The sequence below is a fragment of the Panicum hallii genome, chromosome 1, assembly GCF_002211085.1.
Source record: "Panicum hallii strain FIL2 chromosome 1, PHallii_v3.1, whole genome shotgun sequence".
NCBI classification, from domain to species: Eukaryota; Viridiplantae; Streptophyta; class Magnoliopsida; order Poales; family Poaceae; genus Panicum; species Panicum hallii.
The window spans coordinates 50,339,309-50,360,164 of NC_038042.1; the positions used below are offsets into that span (position 1 = coordinate 50,339,309).

Below are 20,856 nucleotides of genomic sequence, written 5' to 3' on the forward strand. Positions count from 1 at the left end.
GGAAAAGAGAAACAGAGGAGAAAGGAAGGGAGAGGGGGGGGGGGAGGGCTGCGTCGGCGGGATTCGTGGCGACGGTCGCGAGAGTGCGGCGCGACGCGCGAGGAGGGGGGGCTGCGTCGGCGGAATTCGCGGCGACGGTCACGAGCGCGGGGTTGAGCACGCGGCACGACGCGTGGGTCGAGCAACAGAGAAAGGATGGCGGTTGAATTTTGGATGTCAGGCGGCGAGACGTCGGGAAATGTTTTGGGCGATTAGGTGCTCGGACGGTAGAGGGTTTAGGGGCGATCCGAGCTTGACCACGAAAAAGTTTTGAAAATTACTTTTAGCGAGTGATTTGTACTGTAATTTAAATAGGGTAAAAACGCAGGCGTTACAAACCTACCCCACTTAAAATGAATCTCGTCCTCGAGATTCGGCTGGTTCCTAAATTGATGGGGAAACTCTTTCCTAAGGGTATCTTCGCGCTCCCATGTAGCTTCTTTCACTCCATGTCTGCTCCACTGAACTCTGCAAATCCGTACTTCAGAGCTTCTTGTCCTTTTTATGACAGTGTCCAAAATCTCGACAGGTACTTCCTGGTACCGAAGATCTTTCTGTAAAGCTATTTCTTCTTCCGACACTCGTTCTCTTTCGGGTACCCTCAGGCATCTTCTCAGTTGGGATACATGGAATACTGGGTGTATGTCAGACATTCCTTCTGGTAGTTCTAGCCGGTATGCTACAGGTCCAATTTTCTTCAGTACTTGGTACGGTCCAATGTACCGAGGGGCTAGTTTCCCATGTACTTGAAATCTTCGAGTCCCTCGAATAGGTGAAACCTTGAGATAGACGAAATCTCCTGGATTGAAGCTTACTTCTCGTCTCTTCTTGTCCGAGTAGCTCTTCTGTCGGGATTGGGCGGCCTTCAGTTTCCCTCTAATTTCGGCCACTCTTTCTTCCGCTTCTTTTATGAGTGCGGGTCCAACCAGGGCACGCTCTCCAACCTTTGACCACATCAGGGGGGTCCTGCACTTTCTCCCATAGAGAGCTTCAAACGGTGACATACCCAAGCTTGCTTGATAACCGTTGTTGTATGAAAACTCAGCGTACGGTAAGCTTTGTTCCCAATCCTTGCCATAAGTAAGGACACACGCTCTTAGCATATACTTCATAATCTGGTTCACCCTTTCTGTTTGACCGTCGGTCTGCAGGCGATAAGCCGAACTGAAGTCCAACTTGGTGCCCATGGCCTTATGCAAACTTTTCCAAAACCTAGAGGTGAATTGGGTTCCTCTATCCAAAACAATTCTGCTAGGCACGCCATGCAGCTTCACTATGTTGTCCACATAGAGTCGTGCTAGCTTTTCTCCACCATAATTGGTCCGTACCGGTAGGAAGTGAGCGACTTTTGTGAGCCGGTCCACTATCACCCATATGGAGTCATGTCCTTTCTGTGTCTTGGGTAAACCCACTACAAAATCCATTCCTATCTCATCCCATTTCCAAACTGGGATGGGCAAGGGTTGCAGCAATCCTGCTGGCTTCTGATATTCGGCCTTGATTCTTTGACAAGTATCACAATGGGCGACGAACCTTGCAATGTCCGCCTTCATTCCACTCCACCAATACTTTTGTCTTATATCCACATACATCTTGGTGGATCCTGGGTGGATGGAATATGCTGAGTTGTGGGCCTCATCCATAATAGTCTGTCGGAAGTCTCCTTCCTTAGGTACGCAAATTCTATCTTTGTACCATAAGGTTCCTTTGTCATCTACTCTAAAATCCGGTGCCTTGTTTTCTCCGGTATGCATGCGGATTCTCATTAAATCCTTATCTGAACCTTGGACCTTGTCGGTGTTTAACCGGCTGCCCACCGAGGGATATACCCAAGGTGGTAAGTTTTGGGTGAGGGGACGCCGAGATCAGGAACTCGAAGGTGCAAGGAACACAAGACTTAGACAGGTTCGGGCCGCACGGAGCGTAACACCCTACGTCCTGTATGGTTTGTATTGCCTTTGATGTAGAACGACCTAATGATCTTCTGTTTTGAGGGGGATCCCTGACCTCCCTTATATATCCGAGAGGTCAGAGTTACAAAGATGCTAACCAACCCCCATCGAGGGATCACACCAGAACTGATCTCGAGTAGATCCTCTCCGTGTTGGTTAGCTCTATCTCCTATTTAAACAGGATAAACAAGAGATAAACAAAATGAATAAGAGATAAGACGGGCTTAATCTCTTAAACTTCGTAACGTGCCCAGCCCGGTGGCCCCGGGTCTGACAAGCCCCCGAGCTCTTCGTAGCTGAGTACTGCAGGATTATCGAGTACTTTCGAAGCAGTCTTCGACTTCTTTTGAAGCTTCGTCTTGAAGTCCTTCTTCGAGTACTTCCTTGGCTGCATCGAAGCTATGAGGTGCTCATGCTCCGAATTTTATTTCTGCTATGGTGTGCGATTGAAAAAATCGCACTCCATATGGAGTAGCCCCCGAGCCTTAGGTTGAATCGGAGAATCAGGCTGAGGGTCCCACTTGTCTGTAATCCTTTTTATCCTTCAAAGAAATTTGAAAAATAAGTAGTCGATGCCACGTACCCCGCAGCCCCCGAGCCTTGAATCCAAATCCACAAAATTTGGAGATAAGGATCCAACAACCGTGGCATGCAGGTGAAAAATGACAACATGCCAAATTACCAAAACGATGGTACAGATGATGGGTATTAGATGAGTGATTCGAAAAAATGCTTTTTTTGAGGCAAACAAACCCTAAAAAAATGATTAATCGAATATCCAATCCAAATAACCCATCAAACACTACAAGAAATCTTAGCTTTTATGACAAACCGAATCTGTCATGTAAAGTACGCAATTGGTCATAAAAAGTAAGTTATGACCAAAATCCCCGCGTCACAGAGTCGTCACAAAACGACCGTCACATAAAGTACCTCGTGACGGTTTTATGGTCCACGGTCACAAAATGTCTGTATCTTTTGTGACGGAGGGTTTGTAGCGTCACATATTGTTTCCTTTTATGACGAGTACTTCTGTCATATATTAGCTAGTCAACGCATCACATTATGTACGAGTCGTCACAAATGCTAAGACGAAGAACAAGTTTCGATGGTTTTTTGTGACATCGCAGTGTCGTCATGTATAGTTTTTGTAGATTACGTGACACTTATATTTTGTCACGTTTTGTACTGGTTCGTATGCTATTTACACACATTTGCAGACGAGTCTGTGGCGTCACAAATTGGCATTCCATTCATGATGGCGTCGCCCCACTGGTCTTTCATCACAGCATACAAAAGCATAATTAATACACATATATCAGCCATCATCCACAGGATTGACACCACAATTCTCAAATCATTCAGAATTCACAGGTCAACACAATTCACTGAAGCCATCATGGATACACATGTTCCAACCACAAACTTGCAGCATACTTGTTCAACCACATAGTTCCAGGTTCAACCACACATGTTCCAACCACAAAGTTCGAAGCACAGACTAAGTTAAAGCAATGTAGCAAAAGCTTAGACAAAGGCCTCATCCTCAGAAACTGCAGTCATACCTCAATCTTTCTGAAGTCTCAGGACAGCTCGCAGCAGCACATTAGTCTCCTCAAACCTGCTAGTCATCCCCCTCACTTCCTCTTGGGTCTGCCGCAGCAAATTTTGGTTTTCTTCAAGTGCGTCCTGCTGAGCTTGAAGTTGTGCCTGCAACTCTTCCCGCTTCCTAGCAGCTTCCTCTCTTTCAGCTTGGAGGGTTGTCTCAAACTCAGCTCGGATGCGTGCTTGTGCTGCTGTCGATGAGGACTGAGCATTCTTTGATGGTCGAGGGGCACCAATGTTAGGAAGAAATGTGGATGAGCGGCTGATCTCGCTAAGAGTTTCATCAATAATCTTGGTGGGAGATTTTTTTTCTTCTCCTTCTTCTGGCTCTCTATCCTTCTCTGCCACCATCCGTTCCTACATAAAGAGAATGCAGTTAATAACAAGGCCAGGCACGTACTTGAGTACAATAGATGTATCAAATCATTTTGGAACTTACATATATTTCATTGGCAAGAGGAGTGCGACCATTTTTGGAACTTTTCATACATTCCCCAAAGAACTCTACAGCATCTGGATCGCTGTTGTTGTACATAGGCCTCTGCAGCATGTAAAAGCCTTGGATGACTTTGAAGCACACATCTCAGTTTGCATTGCATAGTAACAAAAGGATCCAGCCGAAAACCAGGCAATCAGTGTGCATACAGAACAAAATAATACAGTACAAGAAGCAAAATGTTTAGTATCAGAAAGAGCCTTGCCCTTTTCATCCATCTTTCTCAGTTTCCCTGTGCAAATAAATTCCAAAAGGAAAAACACTACAAATAGCTATTCAGTAGAGGAAAAACACTACAAATAGCCATGAACTACATTTTCCTTTGCAACATAACAGGAGCTTAAAGATGTTGAACATACAACCGAAAAGCACCCCAAAAGTGCCCCAAAGTGAAAGCAATAGTATTACCAGGCTGTATCGATAGGCTATGTAGGACCTAGAACCAGTTTTTTGGTGAAGCTGCACCTTGGATCGGTTTACTTTATTCTTCGCAGATTTCTCCTGCACCACAAATGCAATACAAACTTCTAATTGACAGGCATAGTTTGATTGCATGTTAACAAAAGCAGTGATGCAGGCCATGGACCTGATTCTTTGGGTCACACCAGTACTTTACGAGCTCGATCCACTCCTCTGTCTTCATTTTAGGTGGAGGTTCTTTGGCCAACAGCTGTTCCATTGTGAGGGACTCGTCGAAGTACTTCCTTTTTAGGTGATACCTCTACTGCTTTACTCCCTTCTTAATGATATCAGTGCATGCAGATTTGCTGGGTCCATCATTCTTAACATCCACATCCAACCTATTCTGCAGTCACACAAATCATTTATTTGACAAAATTTCTTACATGGGAGTAGAGCTAGTAATGAAAGAAAGTAGTTGAAGTGAATTAGGTGTCTCACCGCCACTTTATCAAGCACTTTTTGTACTTCTACTGGCCCCCCATCTTTTTCATAAAGCTTCCAAGATGTGTAGATAGGCAGCTTGTCTCTAAGAGCTACACCAGTTTCTGATGCCAGCTTCGCTGCTTGAAGTGGGACATCAGGTCTTTTCTTCCCTTCAGCCACTTGGATAGGCAGCTTGTTTCCTCGGACTTTATTGTTGGCCTACCCAACACTTCTCGGAGGCATGACTCCATTTGGGTAATCATTGATCGATTAACCAAAACGGCACATTTTCTTCCCGTGCATACCTCATACAATGCCAAAAGGTATGCTGAGATCTATCTAGATCAAATTGTTCGACTTCATGGAGTACCTAAAACGATCATTCTGATCGTGGAGCACAATTTGTTGCTAGGTTCTGGGAGCAACTTCATGAGGCTCTTGGGACTAAATTAATTCGAAGCTCCGCCTATCATCCTCAAACGGATGGACAAACTGAGCGAATAAATCAGATTCTAGAAGATATGCTCAGAGCTTGTGTACTCCAATTTGACAAAAACTGGGATAAATACTTGTCATTAGCAGAATTCTCTTATAATAATAGCTATCAGACAAGTATTAAGATGGCCCCATTTGAAGCATTATACGGTCGCCGATGCCGAACTCCTTTGAGTTGGTCACAAACCGGCGAGCGCAAAATTTTTGGACCCGATCTAGTTGTAGAAGCAGAGGATAAAGTCAAGCTTATCCAGGACAATCTAAAGGCCGCCCAATCTCGACAGAAAAGCTACGCGGATATACGAAGAAGACCATTACAGTTTCACGTCGGAGACTTCATATATCTTCGAGTATCTCCTATCCGAGGTGTTCAAAGATTCGGTGTAAAAGGGAAGCTTGCTCCTCGATACATCGGACCCTTTGAAATCCTTGAAATTTGTGGACCTGTAGCTTACCGTCTCCAACTTCCACCCCAATTAGCGGCCATCCATAACATCTTTCATGTATCTCAACTCAGGAAGTGTGTTAAAATCCCCACCGAGATCATCGATTCCCAAGCTATCGAAATCGAACCCGATCTGACCTATACGGAATATCCCATCAGAATCCTTAACACTAAAGAGAGAAGTACCAGAAGAAAAACCACCAAAATGTACAAGATTCAATGGAACCATCACACAGAGGAAGAAGCAACATGGGAAACCGAATCTTATCTCCAATACAACTTTCCCAAATTCTTCCAAACCAATCTTCGAGCTTGATCTTTCTGCTCCATTCTGCTTCGGAATCTCGGGACGAGATTCTTTTTAGGGGGGAAGGCTGTGACACTTAGGTAATTAGCTAGGTCATACCTCAGAATTTAAGTAAGCTTGTATATTCAAAGTTTGGCAAAAATGTATTTTATGTATGTAATGTTATGGAAGAAAGGATGTTTATGTAATTAATATTAACTAAAGGTCCTTTTATGCAAAATGGATGGAGATAAGGGAAAAATTTAAAAGCATAAGGGTTATTTTGCAAAAAGTAGTATCTGTGGTCAAATTGCAAAAATATATGTGAAATTACCATAGGATGTATGTGCAAAAGTAATTTTACTTAGGGATTTACATAAAATATGAAATTATTACTAAGTCTAGTTTATCTCCAAAACTATTGCTCAAATGCAGGTGAACCTTAAAGAGAAGTTGTAGGGTTTGAAAAACCATGCACTTTTGCTTTTTGGACCATCTTCATTTGGGCATTGGTTTAAAAGTTGCAAACCCTTTACACTAAGGCCCCTGCCTTTCTCTGAAATTACAGATCAGTCCACAAATCAGTTCATCCCCTTCTTCCTCCCTGCGCTCTGCCCCCCCTGCTCTGCCTCCCCTGCTCTTCTGCCGCCGGCGTAATGCGCCGCCCCTGGTTCACCGCCGGCCATCTCCTGTGCCCCCCCGGTCCACGCGTCGCCCCTCTGCTCGGCCACCGCTCCATTCCCCCCCCTTGCTGGCGTCTTGACCCCGCGCCACGGCGCCTGCGGTACTGCCGCACCGCCACGGGTTTCCCTGCCGCCGCCGCACCTCCAAGATTCCTCTCCCCCGTAGCAATTCCCCGATAAGGCTCTGCTCGTCCGTGTTCCCCCTCCTCTCCTCTCTATTTGTCTATAAAAGGAGTCGCCCGGGGCACCTCGCGCGCGTACAGAGCCCGCCGCTCCCCCATTGCCGCCGCCGTGAGCTCGGGTCACCGTGGAATTCCCTCCTCCGTTCTTTTCCTCCCCAAATCGACCGCACCGTGAGCTTCCCCGTGCCTTACAGAACCTCCCCAGCCAGCTCTCTCCCTCCTTCGTTCGCCGGAATTACCCCGCCGCCGTGCGCCTCCGGCCGCCGGCCCGGCCCTCCGTGGGCAGCCCGATTTCGGCCACCCCGAGCCTCCCCAAAACCGTCCACAGGTAGCGCAGGACCTCCTCATACTCCCCCTCTCTTTTCCCCTCACCGCCGGCGACATCCCCGGCCGGAATTTGGCCGGACATGTGCCTCCTCCCCGCCGGCCATAGCCCCTGGACTTGATTGCTTTGATTGTTTTTCTTCCAGGGGGTTATCTGCTAAATGTGAGGACTAGGTTGTAAGGGGTATTTGTTATTTCATGTGAGAGTCTTCCCTGTCTTGTAAAATTCATAACAAATCACAGAGAAATCTAAAAATAGCAAAACTAGTTTTGTTAGAAAGTAGATTTCAAACTCTATGACTTTTGTTAATAGAATTTAGTTTGAAACGAAATATTTCTACCTGTGTTTTAAATTTAAAGTTAAGGGGTAAAATACACTCCATCTTGTTATTTCATGTTCTTTTATTTTTCTTAGAGTATAGTATGAATGTTTAGTGGTTTCTAGTTAACTTGTGTAAAGTTGCAAACTCAAACTTGTTTTAAAATTTAACTTCTTTTATTTGAACTCTCAAATTTGAAATATTAAATAAACCTATTATATAACCTCTTCTAAATTAACACTACTGTTAATCTCTAATGTGATATTTTATAATCAATTCCTATAATCTTTTATTTAAAAGTTTTTAATTCAAATTTTAATTCTTTTCAAATTTAATGTTTTAGTTCTTATTACAATAAATTCTACCATAAATAGTATTTCAAATCCAAACCCTCTTTATTTATGCATGTTTGTGTGTTAATTGAATGAGTTATAATATTTGAAATGTGAATTCCCAAATTTAAATTTCACCTTGTTAACTTATTGCATTTCATATAGAATCAACGACACTCGACGACGGAGATTACGAACTGGTCTTAGGACAAGACCAAGGCTTCCCAGAAGATCCTGCACAAGTCGTCGAAGGACTAACTGAAGTTCCGAACCCGAGTTCGGAAATCTCTAACTCTCCTGCCCCTACCCCCACTCCAGAAGGCAAGCCCCGGACATATCCCATTACTTTAATTACACTGCAATCTATGCTTATCTATATTATATCTTGCATTAAGTCTAGGAGTTGAAGTGAAACCCTAGATGCATAAATCCTAGGGATCCAATGTATTGAACCCGAGTCCTTAACGACTAAATGCTTCGCTAATAGGACCGGTAGAAGTCGAGTGATTTCCTGTCACTCGCGCGATATAGGGGTTGCCTGTTTACATTACTGCAATCACTATAAGAATGACGGACAGGGTCATGGGCTGTAACATGACCTGGGAGTTTACCCTGTCTGTTTCGGTAAAAAGTTTTAAGGCCGAAATGTTTGGTAGTGGTGGCTAAGCGGTTGAACAGTACTAGCCACATGCCGTGAAATGGTGTAAAGCGGTAAGCCTAGTAACCGATCGGCCCGGCAAGTGGGTATATTCCCACCACTCGATCTATTCGGTTTTTTTCACGCACCGACCTGTGGGAGTACGTTCTGCATGGCAGACAGGAATACGGGTTTTGTAGTCGCGCTACAGACGTATGTCCTGCACGAGTGATGTGCGTACGGTCCTGCAAGTCGCTTGTGGTGGCCTGCCCACGAGTCGGAATGAAAGGTAAACGGTTGCTTCGGAACGCCCTGCCGGTATTCCCAAGCGTGTGTGTTAGGTTTACCTTGCAAGGTTAAATTCGATTCGAATCGTCCGCCTCTCACGAGGATTGAGATTGCTTATCCCTTCTGCCACATTGAGTAAGAAGTGGAACTAATGATGGATAATCTTGATGGATGATAATCACTACCTTGCTTGCTTAGTGTAGGTGCTAATCTAGAATAATTACTCAACTAGAAGATGAAAGTTAAAACTTGAAAATAGTACATACTCTTTGTTACTTTTCAGCTGAAAATAAACCCAGAGCCTTACAAAGCCTGCATGGGTCTAGTTACGGGCTAAGTATACCCAGCCCCGGGTAAGCCTTGCTGAGTATTAGGATACTCAGCCTTGCTAATGTCTATTTCAGGTATAACCTTTGAGAATCCCACGGACAACTTTGTGTGGCCAACGTCCGTTCCTTTTGGCTGGTCCGTGGAGTGGGACCCGTCCCCGGCCGGCGCAGACCCTTCGGAGTGACACCAGGCCCTGGGCTAAGCTTGGCGTCCGTCTTCGCGACGTGTGTAGTCGCGTAAAAACTTTTTCTTCCGCTGTGAGTTTAGACAAGCTGTTACGCTTGTCAGTTTGAACATGGTTTGTATGAATTTACTTATCTTTGAACTCGGTTTGTAATAATGTATGTATGGTTGTAAACTAAAAAGTTGATGAGCCATTCTGTGTTGTAAACTCGCCTTCGTGCGAGGTAAACCTGCTTCGATCCTGCTGAACCGTGGTTGTATCGGGCGGAGACCCGACAGACCAAAGGATTGTTCCGTTTGAAGTGCGTTGGGCTGATTGCAGTTGTACGGCGATCAATAGCGCACTTGAGCCGGAATAATTCGAGCGGTTCTGCCACAGCTGGTATCAGAGCTGTAGGTTTATCTTTACATCTAGAATAGCTCTTAAAAGGTGTTTTCTGGATAAAAGTTTGCCAACAAATGAGTTTACAAAATACGTTGGATCCGTTAAGGTTGTGCTTAGAACGTAAAGCCCTAAGGGTTTATATGGGAAAGTATCAGGTGGCTAATGGTATCTATATATGTATAGATAGATCTGACTTGCAGCACTACTTTCTGTCAAAATTTAAATTCCTGCACAACCCAACCTTACTTCCTGTAATGACATCTACGAACGGAGGTAAGAAGGTAAGGATCCTCAGCCAACTGAGGGAGCTTGGCCTTCCCGTCGGTGATGCGAACCGAACGCTGTTTCTCAAGCAGTGGCCTACTTGAGATGCTGCCAATATACCAACTTAGGTTGATTATATTGGGAGTATATGGTTCGGCGCAGGGTATGGCGATCGCTGTTCATACCCCCGCATTTTGCGGTACCCCCCGTGAATACGTTGTTTCGATAACGTATGCTAACGTTGTCTGTACGGCGGTAATTGTACAGATGCTGTTTCTATAGTGAACAGTAATGTTTGGGGACGCTTTCATGTCGTACTGCCATGAAAGGTTCATGAGATATATATATATGTCTGTGTGTTCTTCTGCAGGTACACTAACCACGTTTACGCTATTAGGATGCGTAGGGTTTACCGACTAGTTATATATAGTGAGAGACGTATGGTTATGCCACCGGAATTAATTACGTAAGTCCGAAACTATTCGGCAGTTGTTTTGGTTGCGAGGACGAGTAGCGCGTGCATGCATCTTTTGTCAATAAAAGAATTTCATATATGATGGACATGTTGTTTGTTTTTGGAATGGCATAATGAAGAGTTAGGGATAGCTTTAAGTTGGGTATCTTATATGGGATCTTAGTTTTCCATCTGATTTCCAGCCTTTGCTGTTAACAGAATTGGTTATCTTGATTTGTTTATCTTGTCCTCTCCTAACAAGATAACAAGTTTTACCATTTGCATCCTGGTCGCAGATGGCAGCACCTTCCAATGTTTTCTGGGATCCGGAAGGGCATCTCCACACTAATGCCCTTCACTGGGAGGGTTTTCCCCGCTTGCTATGGGAATCCTTGCAGGCTTTCCATTATACAGAACCCCCTCAGTACGACGCTGTTGAACATGTGGAAGACGGAATCCATAGGGCCTATGTCAGGATGAGTATACCTCAGCATCCTTTCCGTTCACGATGGCAGCCTATTGAGATCAGTACGACGGGCTACAGAATTATGGACGCCATTGAAGCAGCGGCCCTAGAAGCCATTTATGCTTTTTGCAGTCAACACCCCGAGGAAGTTGTAGGACAACCTATAGGTTTGTTTGCCACAACAGATCCTGGTGAAGCGGAGCGAGACCTCGGAACAATTCCTGAAAGTCATAGGCTGGAAGGTCCACCAGAAGAAGTAGTGCAAGGAATGAGGCGTTATACGGGCGTGCAATACCACTATCACATGCTGCTACGCCGTGAGATAGGCCATCTGATTACTGCCGCACGAAGTTTCCACGGGGACGCTGCCAGATACTTCACCCAGGCAGACCAACTTCAAGCAGTGGTAATTGAGAAGAATGGAATAATCGCTACTCAAAACGAGACCATCCATCATCGTGAAGATCAGATCAACGAGAGTGATCACATAATCACTCAGCAGGATACTGTTATTGAATTTCTACAGGCACAAGTTCAAGATCTGATCCTGGCAGTGGATGATGCTCAAGCTCAGATTGAAGAATTGCAGCAGCCCCCGATTCCTCCCGTTGCACCTGCAGCACCTGAAGCTGAAGAGGAAGATCCCGAGGAGATCGAAGGAGTCTCCGAACTTGATTCTGAGCATGGGGATCCTGTCGTCAGTCCCCACCACTCCTCCTCTGGAAGCCAGTCATCAGTGGGCAATTTTGATGACTTTTAGTTTTGTTTGACAGGGTGATGGTTTAGATGTAATAAATGTATAAGATGTAATATAAGTAGTGTGTAGAATATCTAGCTATAAAGCCACTTGTTGTATATGTGGCATGTACTTTTGGGTAAAAGTTTGTAACCTTGGGAGTGTACTGATGTAAGATATTAGTATCTTTATAGTAATCCAAGTCCTGAGTTTCGGTTATCCTGCTCAACATCTGTGTACCTGTTATAAGTAGATTGAATGGAGCATATGCATTACATTTCAGCTGGATAAATTGCATATTATCTGAAATTGGAGCAAGATTATGGTTGATAATGGATATCTTCTTTATTTCAGATGAGGCTGTGAGCTGGGACATGCGTCTGTTTGCCGAAGAATTGACAATTTTGGCACCTGCGCACGAGATCCTCCGCGTCGGTCACTGCGGTGGGCCACCAGAAACTGGCTCTGTACGCTTTTCCCACCAGTGTTCTTGAAGCCGCATGGTTGCCGCAGACGCCATCGTGGATCTCCCGCAGTATGTCGTAGCCATCTTCCTTTGTGACGCACTTCATGAGAACCCCTGACTGAGCACCTCGCCGATAGAGCTTGCCGTCGACCAAGACGAAACCCCTGCTTCTTCGCAAGATGCGAGCTGCTTCGGCGCTCCTGGCGTCGATTCCTGCCGGTAATCGCTGATCTCGAATGAAGTCGATAAAAGCCCCTCGCCAGTCTTCCTCCAGCACCATAACCTCTCGATCGGGCTGTTGGGAACCCGAGTCGATGGTTACCTGCGGAAAAGGCTTGATGGATGGCTGATCGAGCTCCTAGACGAAAACTCCCGGCGGGACTTGAGCGCGCGTTGACCCCAACTTGGACAGGATATCCGCACCGACATTGTGCTCCCGTAGCACATGGTGAACCTCCAAGCCGGAAAACTTGCTTTCCAGCTTGCGCACTTCCTGTACGTATGCATCCATTGTCTCCTTGTTGCAGTCCCATTCCTTATTGACCTGCTGAACAACAAGAAGAGAATCGCCATATACGAGTAGTCGCTTGATCCCTAGTGATATCGCCAAACGAAGCCCGTGAAGCAAGGCTTCATACTCGGCTTCATTGTTGGATACCTTCCATACTCGGCTTCACGTACTTCAGTTGTTCGCCACGTGGGGAGATAAGCAAAACACCAGCGCCCCCGCCGTCGAGCTTGAGGGACCCGTCAAAATACATGGTCCAGTGCTCTGGCTTGTCCACTGGGGTTGGGACTTGATTCTCCCTCCATTCGGCCATGAAGTCGACTAGAGCCTGTGACCTGATTGCAGTGCGTGGCTTGAAGTCTATTGACAATGCCCCCAGTTCCACTGCCCACTTGGATATGCGCCCCGTGGCATCTTGATTATGAAGAATATCCGCCAGCGGGAAGTCCGTGATCACAGTGATCTTGTACTCGTCGAAGTAATGGTGCAGCTTTCTTGATGTGACTAAGATTGCATACAAAAGCTTTTGAACAGCAGGATACCGTACCTTGGATTCGGAGAGGACCTCGCTGACGAAGTAGACAGGCCTCTGCACGCCAAACGCATGGCCTTCTTCGCCTCGCTCGACTACAATAGCACTGCTGACAACATGAGTTGTTGCCACGATGTAAAGTAGTAGATCCTCCCCTGGCAACGGTGCTGTGAGGATTGGAGGTGACTGCAGATGATGTTTCAGGTCCTGCAAGGCCCGCTCAGCCTCCTCCGTCCATTGGAACTTATCCTGGCATTTCATGAGCTTGAAGAAGGGTAGTCCCCTCTCCCCGAGCCGGGAGATGAACCTGTTCAGAGCCGCCATACAGCCTGTTAACTTTTGCACATCCTTGATTGTGGCCGGAGCCTCCATATCAGTGATGGCTGTGATCTTCACAGGGTTGGCTTCAATGCCCCGATTGCTGACGATGAACCCGAGCAATTTCCCTGAAGGTACTCCAAAGACGCACTTGGTGGTCTGATGATACCCTGAGTAACAATCAAGAAAATAAAGAAGGACACATCCAGTCGTCGAATCGACGACTTGGTCAATGCGCGGCAGCCCAAAATGATCTTTTGGGCAATGCTTGTTGAGATCGGTGTAGTCGACACACATTCTCCATTCATTGTTCTTTTTCTTTACAAGGACGGGATTCGCTACCCACTCTGGATGGATCACTTCTTTAATGAATCCAGCCGCGAGAAGTTTAGCGATCTCTCGTTTAATGGCCTCACGCTTGTCGTGGGCAAACCTCTGCAGGCGTTGCTTCTTAGGCGTAGCCTTCGGGTGTACATTCAAAGCATGCTCGATCAGCTCCCTGGGCACCCCTGGCATATCCGCTGGTTTCCATGCGAATATGTCTCGGTTGGCCCGAAGAAAGCTGACGAGCGCGAGTTCCTATTTGTCACCCAAGCCCGCACCGATGATGGCAGTCTTGGATGAATCTCCCTCCTAGAGCTGGATCGTCTTGAGGGCCACATCATCAGTCGACTGGATGCTCGACTTGTTGGCCTTCTTGGAAGGGATCTCCAGCCCGGTCTGGGAGAGTTGCTGCGCGGCCGCGAGTACTTCTCCCGAAGCATCTGGCAAGCGAGCAGTCGAAGCGTACTGGATCGCCTCCTGATTGCAGTCGTACGACTTCTTCAAGTCGCCGCGGAGGGTGAGCACTCCACCGAGCTAGTCCTGGCATCTTAAGAAGCAGATAGACATAATACGGCACTGCCATGAACTTGGCAAGCGCTGGTCGACCCAGTATTGCATGGTAAGAAGAGTCAAAAGTAGCCACTTCGAACTTGATGAATTCAGTACGATAATTCTCCCGCGTGCCGAAGGTGACTGGGAGGACCACCGTACCAAGCGGGTGCGCCGCAATACCTGGGACGATGCCGTAGAAGGGGGACTTGCTGGGAACCAGCATATCCTTGAAATCCAGGCCCATCTTCTTCAAAGTGCTGACGAAGATGAGATTGAGCCCGCTCCCGCCATCGATCATGACCTTGGTAAGCTTGACCTCCGCCACCACAGGGTCCAGGACCAAGGGGAACTTGCCAGGCTCGGAAAAGCTCGTCCACTGGTCATCACGAGAGAACGAGATGGGGACCTTCGACCAACGAAGTGGTCGTGGTACCGCCGGCTCGATGGACAAAATCTCTCGGAGGAGCAGCTTCTGATCCCGCCTGGAACAGAAATCCTCGTCCCCCCCGAAGATGACGTTGACCACCTTGGACGCATCCTGAAATTTCGGGTTTCGCCCGTGATCCTCCTGATCATCGTCCTCGGGTTCTTTGTCAGCAGGCTTCTTATTCTTCTTGCCACCACCAGAGTTACTGAACGTCCTCCGAAGGTGGTAGCAGTCGATGGCGGCGTGGCTGGCACCCGGGTGCCACGGGCACTTCTTCTGCAGGAGCTTCTCGAACTAATCCTGAGTTGTCGACTTCTTGCCCCGCGAAGGACGATCAATAGCCGCGATGACATCATCTGGCTTTCATTTCCGGGGCGGCCCGGAAAAGTCCCGCTGGCCTTTGTCGCTGCGGTTATCGTTTGGGCGCCGCAGATTGCTATCGTGGCACCGCGGGAATCGCTCCCGCATCTTCTCCTCCTGCTCGGACCAATCATGCATCATATCACGAAGGCCCGCAACAGTTTTCGGCCTGTTCCGCCCGAAGTCTCTGTATATGCTTGGGTCGGTGATGCCGTTGTAGAAACAGTCGATGATGTCCTCCTCTGAAATGTTCGCGATAGTGGCGCGGACATCGAAGAAGCGACGCGTGTAGGACCGCAGGTGCTCGTTGCGTTCTTGCTTGCACTGGGCAAGATCATGTCGAGTACCTGCACGAGCAATCGCTCCCTGGAAATTGTCGATGAATACCTTCTTAAGTCGTTCCCAGGAGTCGATGGAGTTGCTGCCGAGGCTCTCCAGCCAAGTGAGCGGCGCCGGATCCAAAGCCATCGGGAAGTAGACGACTTTGGTAACGTTTGAGCCCCCTGCTACTTCGATAGCCGTGGAGTAACAACGGAGCCACTGCTGAGGAGCCTGCTTGCCGTCGTACTTGGTGATGCCAATGGGTTTGAAACCCTCTGGGTACTTGTAGCTGCTGAAGCGTGCAGAGAAAGCAGGAAATCGATCGCTACAGTCAGTACCTTCGTTTTCGACTTCTTCGCGGGTCTTGCGCCTGGAAGAAATCACGGTCCGCGCATCGTGGCCTTCATTGATGTGCTGGCGCAGATCCTCCGGAGGAAGTCGATGATTGGCTTGTCGTGGCTGCCCCCCTTGCGGTGGCTGCTGCCTCCCGCCAGGGGTCTGGCTCCCGCGAGCGTTGTCGTTGCTGAGCTGGTGTCGGGGACGGCCGCCAGCCGTTCGGCTGTAAGCCTGGCTCCGGCTCTCACCCACGCGCTCCTCCCTGATGGTGGGCGCCGGGTCGTGCTGATCCAACTGGATCCAGGCCCTGTGTGCATAAAGGAGCGCTTGACGCACTTCCAGATCATGGCTACGCTCGAGGATGGCTGTTACCCTGGTGATGTTGGCCACCGGAGTCCGGAAACCCCGCTCACTTACGGCGGCAAACTCAGGGTCGAGCTCGCGATGCATAGATCGCCTTCGCTCGTTGGCCCTCCACCGCCGGATCGCGCGGGCCCTGTTCCTGGCGCTCCGCGCTTCGTGATCGACGTCGTTCTCGTTACCGGCGTCGGCTGTGATCTCATCCTCAGAGATCGCTTCAAAGTTGACGATGAGGAGGTCCCCATCGCCCTCGCCTTCTTCGGCAATCAGCACCTGGTGGGAGGAAAGCTCATGAGAATTTTCATCGACTAGTTCAGTCGACCCCTCCGCCCCGGTGGCCAATGGCCTGCCCTATTGAAAAGGCAAGGGCTCAAGGTGGGCCACGAGTCGACCCTCTGCCTTGAGTAGATTGGGGAGCGTCATGCCCCTCCAGTGCACCACGTGCCCCTCCGACAGAGAGGTGACCACCAGATCACCGGTACCGGGACAACCCGAAGCCCCCCGACACGTGGTGGCTTCAGGCTTTCTGTGACGCCCCGAAAATTCACTTAATTAAATCCTGCGCTAGAATAGTTCGTAAAAACGATTCGATATCAAAACCTTAGCTCTAACCGATCGCTCCGCGTCGCCCGATGGCTTGTTGCCCACGCGCGACCGCCCGCTGGGATTAGCGCCGGCGCGACTTCTTTTCCTCGCGCGATTACCGTGCGCGTGGCCGACCGGCCGCGGCTGCGGCCGCGATTGGCGCCGACGCATCTTCCTTTTCCCCCTCGCTGTTCTCCCCGCGCTGCGCGCTTCCCCGCGCGTGGCCGACCGGCCGCGGTCACCGCCGCGACCGGCGCCGGCACTCCTCCCTCCCTCTCCTTCTTTCTCTCCCTATTTCTTTTCTCTTCTTCCTTTTCTTTTCCCTTCCCTTCCTTTTTTTTTCCTTCCTTCTTTTCTCTTTTCTTCCTCCCTCCCTTTCCTTTCTCTTTCCTTCCTGTTTCCCCCTCCGAGCTCCCGAGCCGCGTCCCCCCGGCCACGCCGCGACGCGCGCACGCACCGCGCGTGGCCGCGTGCCGCGCCGCGCTGTCCTCCGCTGCCGCGCCTCGCGACGTCGCGCCGCGCGCCGCGCCGCGCGCGCACGCTGTAAGCATCTAGGCCCTTAAGGTATGTTTCGGTGATTAATGACAACCATTATTGTGACTAATGAGTTTGTGCAGATTTTTAGATCATTATCGCTCATTTGGTTATATGTCAAAAGAGGCCCCTAATTTTCATTATTCAAAAAGGCGATCTCGGCATTCAACTCAATAATATGTCAAGACTAAGGATCTTTCTAGTCCTAAGTTTCATAAGGTTGAGAAGGACACTTAAGTTAGTATAGGTTTTATAGTTTTGTAGTGATCGCACTATTAAGAGGGGTTTAGGCTTAGTAACTTGAGCATGGACTTGGTCACTTGAAAATGGATGCACACAATGGTCACTCAAGCTTCTAGAAGCTCAAATAAGTGGTTCTCAACTTATATCTCAAGAAATATTTGGATTTCATTCAAGACTCAAGTCAGAAAAGGCAAAATCAGAAAAATCCTATTCACCGGTTTAACCGACGCTTCAACTCTTCTATACGTCGGTTAAACAAGGTCAGCAGAGTTTGACAAGTCAATTCACCGGTTCAACCGATGATATTTGAAAAAGGTCGTCGGTGCAGTTGTCCAGAGACTTTGTTTTTCAGTTGATCAGCGGACAGCTACACTCACCGGTTAAACCGACGATATTTGAAATTGGACGTCGGTGCAGTTGTCCAGAGACTTGGTGTTTTAGTTGATCAGTGGATGACTACACTCACCGGTTAAACCGATGTCACGTCAGTTAATCTTCCCAAACAGTAACGGCTAGTTTTCAGAAGGGGAGTTTACATTCACCGGTTAAACCGACGATGACTATTGGAGGGACGTCGGATTAACCGGCGCTACGCAGCTTTCTGGCAGCTTTTTCTCCAACGGCTCTATTCGTGTGAACTGCCCATATATACCCCTCCAATGGGTCATTCTACCTCTCTTGACACCAGGAAACACCCAAACATACATACTATAGTCAAGAGCCACCTTGAGCTTCAACATTTCATACACTTGTTCATACAATCATTCAAGAAGCAAGATTAAGGACTTGAGTAGAGAGAAGCTTGTGTGCATCCATTCTTGGTGATTGGTTCTTGCTCAAGTGAAGGCCTTAGCTTGTTACTCTTGGTGATTGGCATCACCTAGGCGATCTTGGTGATCGAGGTGATTCTCGCGGAGCTTGCCAAGGATTGTGGAAGCCCGGAGAAGAGATTTGTACGTGGCTTGATCTCCACCACACCGGGATGGTGAACGGAGACTCTTAGTGAGCGCCCTCGTCTTGGTGACTTGGGAGGTGACAATACTCTTTGTGAGTGTCACAACGTGGATTAGGGGTGTGTGCCAACACATCGATACCACGGGAAAAAATCCGGTTGTCCCTTGTCCACTTTACTTATTCAAGCATTATCTTTCATGCAATTCATTCATGTGCTTGATTTAGGAATCACTAGTTAGTTCTACCTTGCTAGGCTTTATCTCTTTTTATCTTATCTAGCTTGTGTAGGTCTTTTAGTTATCCGGTTGTTGAATTGGAGCCTTTCTAGTTTTGCATAGGTTAAGGTTGCTTTATCTTGCTTTAGAAATTGAAAAAGGCCCAATTCACCCCCCTCTTGGTCCATCGATCCTTTCAATTGGTATCAGAGCCTCGTTGCTCATTTGGATCATTAGGCTTCACCGCCTAGAGCTATGGCCAAGATGGGTGGTTCGCCGCCTCACTTCGAGGGCAAGAACTTTGCCTATTGGAAAGTTCGCATGGCCGCATACCTTGATGCGATTGCCCCCGAAGTATGGTTGGCAACTAAAGTCGGGTTCACCGGAGATCCCACCCCTGACCAATTAAAATGGAATGCTAGAGCTAGAAATGCAATTTTCGAAGCTATTAGTGAGGAGGTCTTTGCTAGAGTAAATGGCATGGAGCTAGCAAGTGATATTTGGAAGGAGCTCATTGAGATTCATGAAGGTTCCACCAAAGTTCGTGAGCAAAAATATCACTTGTTTAGAGCTAAGTATGATTCCTTCAAAATGCTAGCTCATGAAAACTGCAATGATATGTATTCTCGCTTGAATGTCATTGTCAAGGACATTAATGCACTTGAAATATCCAAAATTGACAGTGCATCCATCAATCGCAAGATCCTCATGCTCCTCCCGAAGCCCAAGTATAACATTATCAATGCTATGCTTCAAAAGGAGGATCTCGCCACAATGGAAGTAGGAGAACTTGTGGGCGAAATTCGCGCTCATGAAATGAGCATTCTTGGTATGTCCGAAGAGCCAACAACAAGCAAGTCAATTGCTCTAAAGACCAAGACAAACAAATCCCGCAAGCTCAAGATGGTCAAACAAGACTCAAGCTCAAGCAATGAAGAAGATGATCATCATGAGAGCTCATCCGATGTTGAAGATGATGGAGAACTTGCTCTCATGATGAGAAAGTTCACACGCTTGAATAAGAAGATCAATAAGAAGGGCTTCAACTTTGACTCCAAGAAGGGAATGTTCCGGCCAATGGATGTCAAGAACAAGATTTGCTACAATTGTGGCGAAAAAGGACACATCCGTCCAAATTGCCCCAAGCCGGACAAAAGAAGCAAGGACAACAAGAGTAAGCATCGCCATGATTCAAGCGATGATGAAGAAGAGGAGAGGAAGAACAAAAGCAAGAGATTTGGGAAGAAGAAGACCCATGACAAGAAGACCAAGCTCTTCCCAAAGAAGAAAGGGCACACCAAGAAAAGTTTCTTGGTGGAGAAACAAGAGTGGGTGACCGATGTCTCATCAAGCGAAGACTCAAGTGATGAAGAAGACATTGTCACCATCGCCCTCACCAATGAAGAACCATCTCTACCTCCGCCTCCTATGTGCCTCATGGCAAAAGGTAACACCAAGGTATGTGAGGTAGATAGTGAAGATGATAGTGATGAAGAGTTTGATCCAAATGAATTTACTAACCTCATCAATGAGTATACATCCGTCATCAAGAGGGAAAAGGGCAAAGTTAAAATTCTTGAGAGCACTCATGCCAAGTTAGAGCTTGCCCACTCCGACTTACTTAGTAAGTACAATGACTTGCTCAAAAAGCACAATGAGTCACTTGTACTTGCTAAGCAAGTTGAAGAGAGCCACAAAAAGCTCAAACAAGAGCATAGAGAGTTGGCTCACAAGTATCAAGAACTCGAATTTGCTTATGAAGTAATTGACCCAACTCTTGAGAAAGTTGTTCATGAAAAGGTCAATGCTTCTACTTCATGTGATGACCTACTCATTGATGCATATGCCACTAATGTTGTGCCCAAGCTTGCTTCTTCTAGGGAAAAGGAATTGATGGATCAAGTGGCAAGCCTCAAGAGTAGTGTGGAGAAACTCTCAAGGGGAGAATACATCCACAAGGAGATTCTCTTTAACAATGCCCGTGTCTATGGTAAGAGAGGTCTTGGTTCATTTCCGGAGCCAAACATGGCTACA

At 47.5% G+C, this 20,856-nt stretch overlaps 1 protein-coding gene and 1 long non-coding RNA gene across 3 annotated transcripts in view; both read right to left on the reverse strand.

Moving 5' to 3' along the window:
* Nucleotides 1-3,389: 3,389 nt before the first annotated feature.
* Nucleotides 3,390-20,856, reverse strand: part of LOC112881589 (wall-associated receptor kinase 3-like) — a 49,358-nt gene continuing 31,891 nt past the window's right edge. The window contains exons 3-4 of one of the 2 annotated variants that reach the window (XM_025946379.1): nucleotides 4,036-4,137; nucleotides 3,390-3,953 (exon numbers count right to left, since the gene is read on the reverse strand). In XM_025946379.1, the coding sequence (XP_025802164.1) occupies nucleotides 3,558-3,953; nucleotides 4,036-4,137 (498 nt within the window). In that variant the 3' untranslated portion in view covers nucleotides 3,390-3,557. Of the gene's footprint in view, nucleotides 4,138-20,856 lie in introns of both variants that reach the window. The other variant, XM_025946370.1, reaches the window with a different exon arrangement.
* On the reverse strand, nucleotides 4,275-5,174 carry LOC112881608. The gene is made up of 3 exons (XR_003226497.1): nucleotides 4,993-5,174; nucleotides 4,679-4,897; nucleotides 4,275-4,593 (listed from the first exon to the last, which is right to left on the reverse strand). It is a non-coding gene; the product is annotated as an uncharacterized LOC112881608 (long non-coding RNA).